Source organism: Euprymna scolopes, chromosome 4 (genome assembly GCF_053919585.1).
Source record: "Euprymna scolopes isolate OS-2025 chromosome 4, ASM5391958v1, whole genome shotgun sequence".
NCBI classification, from domain to species: Eukaryota; Metazoa; Mollusca; class Cephalopoda; order Sepiida; family Sepiolidae; genus Euprymna; species Euprymna scolopes.
The window spans coordinates 86,827,874-86,842,536 of record NC_136485.1 but is presented as its reverse complement, the minus strand read 5'-3'; the positions used below and the strand labels follow the sequence as shown (position 1 = coordinate 86,842,536).

At 34.0% G+C, this 14,663-nt stretch overlaps 1 protein-coding gene across 1 annotated transcript; it reads left to right on the top strand.

Moving 5' to 3' along the window:
• Positions 1–6,868: 6,868 nt before the first annotated feature.
• On the top strand, positions 6,869–7,183 carry LOC145271116 (uncharacterized). Its single transcript, XM_080126660.1, has one exon. It carries the CDS (start codon positions 6,869–6,871, stop codon positions 7,181–7,183), a length of 315 nt encoding a protein of 104 aa, XP_079982786.1.
• The last annotated feature ends 7,480 nt before the right edge of the window (positions 7,184–14,663 follow it).

Below are 14,663 nucleotides of genomic sequence, written 5' to 3'. Positions count from 1 at the left end.
ATTGGGATAGAACGCACGCTTCTCTCCATGGTCCTATTTGTTATTTGCCAAAAATGGTGGAGATCAAGCCGCTGATCAGCTACTTCGGATTTAACGGACTGAGCATATAGCTCTCTTGCATTTTTTATTACTCTTTTACAGTGGTTGTTGGCGTTCCTGAAACAGCTTTAGTCTCAGTGCATCTATTACGTTGGTAGCTATGGAAAAAGTGATTTCTGTGCGCGATGGCAGCAGCACATTCTGGGGAGAACCATGGCTGGCCGTTAGGTTTTTGTTGGAATTTTTTGGATGGTATGAATCGATCTATGCCTACAATTAACCATTCGGTCAGGTCTGATACTATTGAGGACACATCCTTTTTAAACATGGAATGGAGAGGTAGATCAGATATGAATGTACGGAATCTATCCCAGTCAGCCATAGAGTATCGATATACAGTACGGTGGAGAGGTACGTCTAGGGACTTATTACATTTCATTTTTATCTTAACTGATACAACGGAGTGGTCGGAGGATCCTAGAGGAGATAGAACGGAACATGTACATAGCTCAGAGACGTCGTATGGTTTCATTTATATGAGTAGACCTTTACTGTTTAGAAAAGATTTTTGAGATTTTCTAACAGTCCACTCCATATTACAAAGCCCACTGTCTGTAGAGAAATAATCATATCTGATTCAACCCTCCGTATTCTCCCAGTATTTAATATTCCTTCAATTAAACATTTTCCATCATTTAATAAGCTTCTTCTTTAATAGAAATACTGTCGAAGCTAATTTTGCTTGCTGCCATTTCATATGATTCTTACTAGCCTAAAACTTAATATCGAAATAATTATGGAGTCGTTTGCTAGGTGCCTTGTGAATAGATGAAAAACAGTAACAGATTACTTTTTAGAATTTTTACTGAACTCCACGTGAGAAGTTGTTTCAAAGTTTCTTCCTCTTTTGGATGTGATCCTTCGAGAAACAAGTTCACCTATCTCCATTTTCAAGACTCGTGCAAGGAATGAATCAGCAACTGTTGCACAGAAGACAGGACTTACTATTTGTACATCCCAACCGAAACGAACTTAGAGAATAAGAAATATAAAAACTGTTAAAAAACGCGCATATTTAGAAATAAGTTCCCGCAAATACCGGCTATGTGCAAGATACTTTCCTTGCTTTCTTCTTCTTTTTCCTTCTTCAAAATACAAGTTTTATTATATTTTCATCTGTGATGTGTTCCTTTCTTCTGGCCGGGTTCATATCTTTATCATCACTTATATATGAGAAAAGCGACAACTCTAAGCAAACCCCCATTACTTTTTGGATTTCACTGTGAATTTACTTTTAGACTTCGATTTTTTTTTTTTTCTTTTTATAGCAGAGAAAAAGAATTGGCGCCTTATGTCATCAATCAGGCAGTGGAACCCAACTTTGACTGGAAGACGGTTCTAAAATTAATTGTACGATCTCTGACCCAGACGATTTTACGTGATAACAGATGATCGCGCCACAAACATTAGCGACTGGATTATTATATTTGATGTGCTGAAAAACAAACGAATATTAAAGCTTCATAATCAAACAACCGGATATGGGAAACCGGAACCATTGATTTGCCATAAAGAGAAAGACAATAAAATAAAAACAATCTGAAATACCTTTCCGTTTAAATATTCATTTTTAACTTTGTGAATAAAATTTCTAATAGTAATTATGTAAATCGTCAAATTAATTGTATGGATTTACATTTTTAAATTATTTTCTCATAGCTAATCAGTGCATACGCTAGCATATAACCAATAAGAGTCCTTAGTTTTATTACTCCCTCACTGCCCACTTTTTCTACAGTCAATGAGTATTGATTCTTTTGTTTGAAAGTTTTCGTGATCCTCTCTGTGAAGTGGATCGAACAAACAAACGGTAACCTTACTCTGACCCGGAAAAACTACAACATTTTGTTTGTCGCGTTGTTCTTGTTAGCTATAGCCATCTTAGATTTATTTTAGAATTATGATTTTAGCGTTATATAAACTTTTTTTTAAATGTGTTTGATTTTTTTTTTATTATTTATCCCTGAGTAAACTATATATCTACAGTTCTATTTCGCTCTGAAATTTAGTATTTTTTGACATCTTGAAAACTTAATTTTTTTAGTTTCTCATTCAAACATAGTCTACACAGACCGTTTACATATCTATATCATTTTCAAATCGAATAGACAAACGTCAGTTTTCTTTACCATCTCAATAATAGTTAAACAATAATGTACTGTACCTGTGTTATTTTGTTACTGAATGTACTGTTGTGGTTATGATATCTTTTATTTCAGTACAGTTAACCCTATATAATAATTTTGTTATCTGAATTTACGTTTGTATATATTGTGGCTAAGTAAATTTTGCTTTTTACTATGCTATTATTTTGTAATGGCTAATGTAAACATTATTTTACAATTAAATGTTTTCTCTACTACTGCCTTTCGTTTTTATTTGCGTAATTATTATTTATATGGGAGCCATTACTATTGTTTATAATTTTATTATTTACTCAATGGGAGTAGTCATACAGGACATCATCAAAACTTCTCTTTGAGGACAAATTGTGGTATTCTTTGGAGTCTGAGTAATAACAAGTTTCCCTAGATTTCCAGTACTCCATCTCTTTCAATAACCTATGTAGATGAATTTCGTTATCTCAATAACCGTTTACCATTGATTTCTCGTTGGCAGCGACCATTGGTATTCACTGGAATTTGGTACGCAATAAGCATACCCAAGTTCCCAGTCCTCTTTGTATTCATCCATTGGAGGTCTGGCTGGTGCTTTCTCTCCTCGGCCTTTTTATCTTCTTGCCTCTCCTTAGTTATTTGGTGTGGCGCCAGGTTATGGGAATATACACAAAAAAGGAGATTATTATTATTATTATTATTATTATTATTATTATTATTATTGTTGTTGTTGTTGTTGTTGTTGTTGTTGTTGTTACGTTAATGAATTTTTTAGATGAGAATTGGTTATTCGTATTATTTGGATGCATCAGACTACTGTTCGTGATTTTCACAACGTTTTGGTCGATGGAACCTCCGATCTTCTTCATATGTGTATCTTAATGTATCTTGTCGAACTCGGGAATTTGGGCGGAATTTCGAGCGGAAACTTTTATTTACTTCACCGGAGTAGCGTGCTCTTGCTCCATCAGCCATGACTAGATAGAGGTCCTAAGTAATTCGCAATTGTATTTTTCGGTCGCCCACACTGAGGATTGAACCTTCAACCTTCAGGAATATATCATATAATTTTTCAAGTACTCTAACCACGGGTCCTTGCGGACAATTCTGGTACGAATTCTAGGAGCCTTAAACCAATTTTATTCCTAGTTGTAAATATCACTATTTATTACTATCTAGTCTGGGTGCCCGGTGTTGTCCGGGTGTTTGGAGGTGTGTGTTGACCAAAGAAAAAGTTGTAGTAGGTAGGTAGGCAGGCTCGAACCCGTGACGCGAAGGCAGAAAACAAAAGTGGAGGTGTGTGTAAAGGTATTGAGTGAACAAAGATTAAAAAAAGGGAAAAACAATAGGAGTAGTAAGCAGGCTCGAACTCGTAACATGCCAGAGGAAAAGGAGGTAAAAAAAAAACTCTTACCGATGTGCCTACCGTGGTTGTGACGTCACAGGCGGTCGAAATAACGCGTTTTAAGCGACGTCGTGAACGCGAGGGTTGAATGACTTGCAAAAAATGTCAGCGAAAACTTCTAACCTACCTGTACAAAAGTTCCCAGTTGAGAGTGAAGGAATCAATGTTTTTGACCAATTTATCGGTATTTGTCGTCCGAAGATCCAAGCTTCAAAATGAAATCAATCTTGTGAAAATCTGTCGCCTCTATCGAAAGCTTTTGCGAGACATACATACATACATACATACATACATACATACATACATTTAAACAGGCAGGTGAGATTTATATTGTAGGTCATTACTATATATATATATATATATATATATATATATATATATATATATATATATATATATATATATATATAAATGAAAATGTATAAAAAAAATACGAAAAGTATAAAAGCTTATAACTTTTCTTTATTTGTTTTTAATTGGTGACATGCAGGAATACAAAATAATATTATGAACAAAAAATTAAATACATATATATATATATATATATATATATATATATATATATATATATATATATACTAGCAAAAGTACCCGTTGTTGATTGTGTTCAAAAGCAGCCTACAGAAAATGGACTCTGATTTATGAACGTATGATAGGTTATGAAAAGGAAGGGTTGTAAAGAGATAGCTTCGAATTTAGGGGTATCAAAACCAAAGGAAAATATGATGAAATAAAAATAAAATAGATAAACCCCATAATTTATTATACCATACCTGTTCACACTGAAACACTTATCACAATATTCTGTGGATCTATATTAAAAAAACATTGTTAAACTTTGTGTCATATTTCCATTCTATGGAGGTCAGGCGCGAACGAACACCCCATAATTTTATTATACCATATTTCTTCAAACTGAAACGTAATTATCAAAGTATTCTTACGCAGATAGATATTAGAAGTCTTTATTAAAGTTTGTGCCTATTTCAATTCTATGGAGACCAGGCGCGAACGCAGACCCCACAAATTTATTATATCATCCCTATTTAAGTTAAAACATACTTATCAAAGTATTCTTATGTACATCTATATCAAAAACACTTGTAAACGTTTTTTTTTAATTTTTTTTAATTTTTTTTTCCATACTTTGTGGACCATGTGCGAACGCAGACCCCACAATTTTAATGAACCACCGTTCTGCCAGATCAAACATACCCATTCCTGTGTCTCGATACATCTTCTATCATTATATGTAATCATTTTTTAAAATAGTCAACCATATAGGAGCCTATTCGTGACCAGACACACACACACACACACACACACATACACCACAGATATTCAGCTTTATATATATATATATATATATATATATATATATATATATATATACATATATATATATATATATATATATACATATATATAGATATATATATATACATATATATATATATATATATATATATATATATATATATATATATATATATATATATATATTGGCGTTCTTGCTCGTCGTATGACAAATTTCCTGATGAGCAACCATTATGTAAACACATCTGTCTAGAAGGCCGGAATAACCGATTTACCCGGATGTCTGGAGCATTTACAAATGATCTGGAATTCATTAACATCGGCGAAAAAAGATAAAGCGGAACTTCATGTAATTTGGCTGGATCTTTCAAATGCATACAGGTCAGTTCCGCACCAATTAATCCGAATGACCCTTGAATTGTTTAACTTCCCGAAGAAGGTGAGTGAAATTTACTGTAAAAAACTATACCACAAAATGGCAGGCGCTCGAGATCGGTGTTATGATGAGGTGTGTGATTTCCTCACTTCTTTTCGTTCTAGCAATTGAAATCATATTGCTTAGTGCAGCAAACACATCAAAAGGAGTGATGACTTCCGAGCAACTGAATCTTCCTCCATCCCGAGCTTTTATGGATGACATCATTATTCTTGTCCCATCCAAAAATGATGCCGATGCACTTCTACAAAAATACCATGACCTTTTTACATGGGCGAGGATGAAGGTTAAACCAAAGAAAAGTCGAAGCCTTTCGTTAGTCAAAGAATCTGTTAGGGAAATCCATTTAAAAATTGGGATTGATACAATCTCAACAGTTAAGGAGATTCCAGTTAAAAGCCTTGGGCGCATGTACTCAATCCCCTTACTGGTCAACATCGGGGTATAGAAATCCAGAAAGTAACTTTAAAGGGTCTTAAGTCAATTGAAAAGACAGATCTACCCGAACGGATGAAGGCTTGGTGTTACCAACATGGTCTACTACCACGCATGTTATGGCCTTTACAAATATATGAAATTGCACTATCTCGCGTTGAACGCATTCAACAGGTGGGTAATACATACCTGCGCAAGTGGCTTGGAGTTCCTCCTCGTTTTTCGAAAGTAGGCCTATATACTAATGCTGGAAACCTACAGCTGCCAATATCCTCCCTAGTGGAAGAGTTCAAAGTTGGAAAAGTGAGACTCCATATGATGGTGAGGGACTCAGCTGACGAGATCATTAAAAAAATACACCCAGAAATAAAATCAAGGGCAAAATGGTCGGCCAGTAAGACCACACATGAGGCGGAATGTAGCCTACAAATACAGGATATAATGTGCGTCACTCAAACCAATAGAGCTGGACTAGGCAGTACGACTAACAAAATATTCTCTAAAGAGGGTCCAAAGGAAAAAAGAGATATGGTGCTCGAAAAGGTCAGGGTGTTTGAGGAGGAGCAAAGAACATCCGTTGCTGTCGCTCAGGCCAAACAATGTGCATGGACAAAATGGAATGACATCGAACCAATTAAGTTTTCGTGAGAATCCTTAATTGCGATGGAACCATTGGAGATACCATTTCTTCTTCGTTCTACGCATGATCTTCTGCCTAATGCGATTAATCTAAAATTATGGGGGTATACCAATTCAGACCTGTGTTTTTCATGTAAACAGGATCGGGGGGGCACTCTGCACCATGTGCTATCCGCATGCCCCAAATTACTTCAGTTGTACACATGGCGACATAACCAGGTACTGGAGATAATTATTGAATTGCTGAGAACACAATGTGAGTCAGCAAACCAACAAACAGTGACAGTCAAGTAACCCACGATCCAGTTTCACAAAGAAGGTGAACGTCCTGTGAGGAGGAAAAATTCTGAAGTGGAGCTGTTGAATGGATCTAATGACTGGAAAATCTCGGCGAACCTGATTACATTACAATTCCACATAATGCAAACGGAAAAACGACCAGACATTGTAGCATGGTCTGACACAAAGAAGAGTGTCCTCCTGATAGAATTGACGGTTCCCTGGGAGGAGAATGTAGAAGACGCACATGAACGAAAGAAAAATCGTTACGAAACACTACCTGTTGAGGTGGGTTGTCGTGGGTTTCTAGGCCACTCGGCTATTTCGCTTCTTACAAAACTGGGAATGATCGGCCATAAGCTTAAAGCTGCCTCTAATCGACTTAAAGCCACAACTCAACAAGCGTCAGCTTGGATCTGGCCGAAGGAAAAAAACTTCAACATGAACAGTCGTTAGAATTGAATTACCGTCGCAGGTTAAAAAACAAAAATTAAAAGAACATTAAATACTTGAAAAATATAATTCAAAATTAACCGTTACTTGGCAAAAATAAAACGAACGTTAAATGTTTATTTTTGTTTATGTATTTATGTAGTTATTTACTGTATTGGTTTTATTTTCTTATTTATTTATTTATTTATTTATTTATTTATTTTCATAAAATCACGAACAGTCTATTTCAACAGACAAGCAGTCACATGATAAGAATATAGGCACCGCCAAAACTGGGGGGGGACAGGTAAGTACTTTTTGGCGGACCGTCTTTTTAAAAATCTACCAAAAATCAGATAATTATCCGATCAATACGAAATTTTCAGCGATTATTAAGAGAAGAATGAACTTTATAACAGTGTACTTATTTTTCATAAACGATATTTATATATATTTCTTTTTTTACTTACAAACCCCCCCTTGTTTTGAGGTGGTACAAATATGCTTAAAATAATCATCTGAAACTGAAAAAAACATATTGTGTTGTTGTAAGGGACAGAAATATAGATTTAAAAAAAAAATTGTTTGCATACCTTATTTTGACGTCTGAATATCAGAACTTCGATTGTGTTTAATTATCCCGCTTTTGAGTTTTGAAGTGTGAAATTCGGTGAATATGTTAAGTAAAATAATTAATTTAAGTTAAGCAAAACAAAAAAAAAATGTTAATATTTATACGAAAAAAGCCATTTTAAAATCTTTGATAAATAAATTAACAATTTCTTTAGCGAACCGAATAATGCATGACCATTATTAAACAGGGCATACTTTGAAGAATCGATACAAAAAAAAATTCGATAAATATTGTGCCCTTTGTGTTAAAAATAGCATCATTTTTTCGATCCCGTTTGAAAACGTTTGCCGCCTTTCGACTACGGTGGACCAAACGCGCTGAAATAATTTTTTTTTATTCTGCTTTAAATTGCCCCTCCCCCATTTTGGGGAGCCTGGCCCCCCCACACACATACACATTAAAAACCAAACTCATACAAATGGTCACCCATCTGGTACTGGCCAGCCTCAGCATTGAAATTTTCGTTACTGAAAAATAAGTTTTTTTGTCCTGTTTGGTCTTCCATAGTTTACTTTTTATTAAGTACAAACGTAAACATTGTCTAGATCGACGCGAAGTAACTGGTTGCCTATATGAATAAGTGGAATTATTTGAAATCCAGGTACTTATATTATAATATTTTTGCATATTCTCATAGAAAATCATCCTAAATCTTAGTTAGACAACAAATAAATAAATGAATTATTTCAAAAACCTTTATTAAAAAAATATTTATGTACGTTTTTTGTGCAAGAAAAAAAATGTCAATTGTTAACTTTTTGGGAAAATTTAACATTTAAAATTTAATTAAAAATAGTAGAAAAAGTTTTACATTATTCTGTTTTCTATATGATAAAATTCAGGGTTTTATCTTTCTGGAAAAAAAGAAGTTACACAGAAATAATGGATTTTAATAAATGTAATTTCGTTTTAAAAAACAACAACTTGATTTTTCGGCCATTTTTGGCGGTGCCTATAAGAATAAAATGCACTTCGCTAATGGCGGTTTTGTTTTATTTTTAAAAAAAATAAAAAAAACGCTGCGTCAATTAAATTATCAAACTACAAGGGAGATAACTTAAATCTCATAATATCTTATTCAAGGGAAAGAACTCTTATTTTTTTATTTTGTTTTCACGTGTATTTTCGCACTTCAATGTTAGTTTTTTTTCTTCTTTCTTTTTTCCTTTTCTTTTCTCTCTTCTTTCTCTTTTTTTACCATAATTCCAAACGCGCCGTTTGTAACGGTCGCAAATTCGAAGTGCTCTGATCGAATATATTCAGTAGGACTTAACCGACACCTGAAAGATTTCATAAAAAGACAGCATTTTTACTATATTTTTTCTCTTCTTTTCTTGTTGATTACCTTTCTTTGTTGTTGTTGTTGTTGTTGTTGTTGTTTTTTTTTTTTTTTTTTTTTTTTTTTTTTTCATTAATACCCTGCTCGGCAGCAATGTTCTTAGTTCTTATAGCTGCTGGTGGCACCAGAAGTGGCAGTCATGTCTTGGGCCATCGAAACTGTGTTATAACTCTGGTTGACAGCTGATGAGAGCAGGGTATTGCACATGCTTTCATATGTTGTGTGATAAAAATAAAATAAATAAAATAATATATATATATATATATATATATATAAGTACTTCATTTATTCACATAAATTTAATATACAAAAGTATAGATTTATGCGTAAACTTTAAGTATTTACTTCAAAAGTGCTCAATACGTAGGTAGAGCTAGTTAGTAATTTATAAAATATATATGGCGATTAAGCTACACTGAATATTCTGCGTTTCATCCAACTATAGGATTCGTCAGGCTTATGCGCGAATTCTGTCGTTGCTTCTTGTTTTTATATATGTTGAGGATTTCTAGTTGGCCAATCAGCTTTCTAGTGTCCACCGCGCCCCTTCCTATCAGCCAATGGGTATGCATTTTATCAAACAAAGGATCTGTTTTAGAACTAGGTTAGTGGTTTTAGGTGGCCGTTCTCCTTCTTTTTTTTTATACATAAAAATATACCTATGTGTACACAGTAATGCACATATATATATACATATATACATATATATATATATATATATATACATATATGTGTGTGATCGTTTATGTATATTCATGTTTATTTAATTTTTTTTTTCTATTGTTATTGTTAGTGTTGTGGTGGCAACCACTTATTTGCATATGCGAATAACATAACATTATAAATGGCAAGCCTAGGTTGGCCTTGGTGTGTCTTACTCAAATGCCACCGGAAGTGACGCCGAAGAGCGTACATGTCCTCCCACCAAGACTCTCTGACTCGACACCGTCATTTGTACATATTGTAAATATACCTTTTCTTTAATACACTTATTATTGCGTTATCTTGTTGTTTGCGTCTTCATTGTATTTCCTTACTAATTATTGTTCAACCTTGCAACCACAACAGTTGGCGACGAGATATGAAGCGTCAAATATAACAGTTTGACGAAGAACTATTTAAAAAAAAAAAAAAAGTACAACGCAAAGGTTGACCATTTTTTTAAGGAATGCAAAGTGTTGACGAGCAAACGGATTTTACGCTAAAGAGAAGTTTCAACTCAAGTGAAAAAAAAAACTCTAACGTGGCAAAAGCGACAATTTACGCCGTTTTCTGGGAATCCGACTTGCAAACGAATGTAAAAGTGAATTTTTGTTTGTCGCTACACGACAAATCTTACTAAAGGACCAACTTGCAAACGAAAAGCGAACTTTGTTCTGTCGCAAAAACGACAGGTCAGACCCGTATTACGAAAAGCAAGGAAGTAACCTACGGAAAAGGTTCACCAGTGGATTCTAATTACTGTTCTCCGTAAACAAAACAACAACTAAAGGACTTTTTAATTAATGTTTTGGTTGACGTCGGTACTAAAAGGAAATACCACAGCTAAAACTAAAATTCAAGGAAAGGATTTTTTTTCTTGAAGTTGTCACTGAATAACGGGGAATACAGTAAAACGTCACGGAAAAAAAAGGTAATCTCAATTTAAGAGGTATTTTAATTACTAAAATACTAGAGAAAAAAAACTCAAAGAACTAAATGTACTGCATACATTTATTCAATTGTGACTCGATTAAAAAAAAAAAACTTTTATTTTGTTGAAAGAGTTACTTATTAGTAAGTGCCTAAAAACGGAAAGTCAATTCCATTTCGTGATTCCAGATAAACCTGTTTTATTTTTTGTTGCAGCGTGACTCGCAAAAAGAATATATTATTGCAAGCAGCGATATTATTATTGAAAACGGGAGCTTACAGCAATTTGCTTTTTTGTTGTAACCCAAACCGGTGTATATTGTACATGGTACAATATTTTTTTAACTACACACTAAAAAAAAAAAAAAAAAAAAAAAAAAAAACATGGAAGACTTATCAAAAATGTTCACGCAATTTTTACAAGCACAGGCTGAGCGGGATGAACGCAGACAAGCTACACAAAACGAGTTTTTGCAAACACAAATACAGGCACAGGCTGACCTCGAGGAAAAGAGAGAGGACAGATTATTGAAATGGCAGCAGGAACAAGAAGAAAAGCAGAAAATGGCGCAATTAAAGCAGAAAAAACTGCAATTGGAACAGGAAGAAAGGCATAAGAAACTACAATTGGAATATGAAGAAAGACAAGAGGAACGTTTTGCTAAAACACTGGAACTACTAAAGAGTAATCGCGAAAATGTCCATAGTGTTAATTTCTCCCATACAACTATTTCTAATAGCATGGACACATTTCATTATGTGCCTGAGGAAGAGAAGAATTTTGAAGCATACTACACAAGATACGAGGATGTTTTTCAACTGGACTGTAAAAATTGGCCAAATAGTCAGAAAGTGAGCCTCTTACTCAGAAAATTGGGTACATCAGAACACAGCAAATTCGTAGATTACATATTACCTAAAAAAACTGCGGAATTAGAGTTCATGGAAGCTGTAAAATTACTAAAAGAATTATTTAATCCAAATATATCTCTTTTTCATAAAAGATGGCTGTGCATGAATCTAAGAAAGATGGACAACCAAGATTATTTGACATACGCATCAGTTGTCAATAAAAACTGCGATAATTTTAAGCTTGCAGAACTAACGGTAGAAGATTTTAAATGTCTAATCTTCGCTCAAGGGTTAGTTTCCACGAAAAATGCAGAAATACGCAGACGAGTGTTGTCTAAGCTGGAATCTGAGCAGGATTTAACCCTCCAGAAACTAGCAGAGGACTGTGAAAGGGCCATTACACTAAAAAAAGGATTTAAAAGATATAGAAGAATCCGGAGTGGCATATGTAAGAAAAGTTAGAAAACCATACGCACCAACCAAGAACTTTACAAAGAAAAGCAATGGAACGGGATATTCCAAAGATAATAACCATGAATATAGTACACAGTATAACAAGCCTCTTCCTAGATATAACTGTAAGAGATGTGCAGAAAAGCATTGGGAATCAGATTGTCCTTATAAGAAGAAAAAATGCTACATTTGTAAGAAGGTGGGACACAAAAGCGATTGCTGCAGATATAAAGATTACACCAGAAAGAGAGTACAGCAAACAAAATCAAATACAAAATTAGACAAAGATCGGCGAAAATACGTAAAAGTGGAAATATTTAAAACATCAATAAAGTTACAACTCGACTCCGGCTCCGATGTTTCTATAATAAACCTGAATACGTGGAAAAAGTTGGGAAAACCGGCCATGATGAAAACTAGGAAAGCAGCCCGGACGGTAACTGGTGGTGGTATAAAATTTGAAGGAGAAGTTGTCCTCCCGATAAAATTGAAAGGGATTTCGAAGAAATTAAAAATATTCGTACTAAAAAATAGTGAAAATCTGTTTGGAATAGATTTAATTGAGAAATTCGGACTATGGGATAAGTCAATCAATACATTCTGTAAAGAATTAGAATGTTCTTCTCCAACAACAGTAAATATAAAAGACGATTTAAAAGAATTTTTTCCTGAGGCATTCACGACTAACTTAGGTCGCTGCAATAAATCCAAGGCCTCGTTTGAACTTAAAGAAAACGCCAGCCCAATTTTTAGAAAAAAGCGAAATGTTCCGTTCGCTGGGTTGGAAAAGATTGATAAAGAATTAAATAGATTGGAACAGACGGGAATTCTATCAAAAATAGAACACAGCGAGTGGGCAGCCCCCACCGTATACGTAAAGAAAAGTGAATGAACCATTAATGGTAAACCCAAAAAGAAAAAGATATTGAAATCTGTGTGACTTCAAATCTTGGGAGGGGGGTGTTGTGGTGGCAACCACTTATTTGCATATGCGAATAACATAACATTATAAATGGCAAGCCTAGGTTGGCCTTGGTGTGTCTTACTCAAATGCCACCGGAAGTGACGCCGAAGAGCGTACATGTCCTCCCACCAAGACTCTCTGACTCGACACCGTCATTTGTACATATTGTAAATATACCTTATCTTTAATACACTTATTATTGCGTTATCTTGTTGTTTGCGTCTTCATTGTATTTCCTTACTAATTATTGTTCAACCTTGCAACCACAACAGTTAGTTTTAAAGCTATTTTGTATCGCTATCCTAGAGTAAGTTTTATTTTGTGAACACAGTTGTTTGCTATTTCCCGCCTACAGTTTAATAGATTTGGGGGTTCTTTAAAGTACAGGATAGAAAATTTTTCATGGAGGCATAATTTACATGGGTCGTCTAAATGTCTGCATGTGGTAGCTTGTCTCATTATTTTCCATTCGACTACCGGCGAATGTCCGCTTTCTTTGAGTTCCCAGTATTTATTCGCTAGTGTTGTTTTTATACGGTGTTTTTTTTTATTTTTGAATGTGCTTTTGTGGTCATAGTATCGGGTTTTGAAATCTAAGGAAGTCATGCAACAATATTTGCGAAAGAAAACCCGAATAACAAGAAATATCACATAGGCATGACTTCCTTAGATTTCAAAACCCGATACTATGACCACAAAAGCACATTCAAAAATAAAAAACACCGTATAAAAACAACACTAGCGAATAAATACTGGGAACTCAAAGAAAGCGGACATTCGCCGGTAGTCGAATGGAAAATAATGAGACAAGCTACCACATGCAGACATTTAGACGACCCATGTAAATTATGCCTCCATGAAAAATTTTCTATCCTGTACTTTAAAGAACCCCAAAATCTATTAAACTGTAGGCGGGAAATAGCAAACAACTGTGTTCACAAAATAAAACTTACTCTAGGATAGCGATACAAAATAGCTTTAAAACTAACAATAACAATAGAAAACAAATAAATAAATAAATTAAATAAACATGAATATACATAAACGATCACACACATATATGTATATATATATATATATATGTATATATGTATATATGTATATATATGTGCATTACTGTGTACACATAGGTATATTTATATGCATAAAAAAAAGGAGAACGGCCACCCAAAACCACTAACCTAGTTCTAAAACAGATCCTTTGTTTGATAAAATGCATGCCCATTGGCTGATAGGAAGGGGCGCGGTGGACACTAGAAAGCTGATTGGCCAACTAGAAATCCTCAACATATATAAAAACAAGAAGCAACGACAGAATTCGCGCATAAGCCTGACGAATCCTATAGTTGGATGAAACGCAGAATATTCAGTGTAGCTTAATCGCCATATATATTTTATAAATTGCTATATATATATATATATATATATATATATATATATATATATATATATATATATATATAGACAGAGAGACAGACAGAGAAAGAGAGATAGAGCGATAGAGGGTGGATACACACACACACACACACACACATACATATATATATATATATATATATATATATATAAATCTTTTTACATATTACTTGTATATATTATTTGTTTATAATTAAAGGTTTCCATATTATAT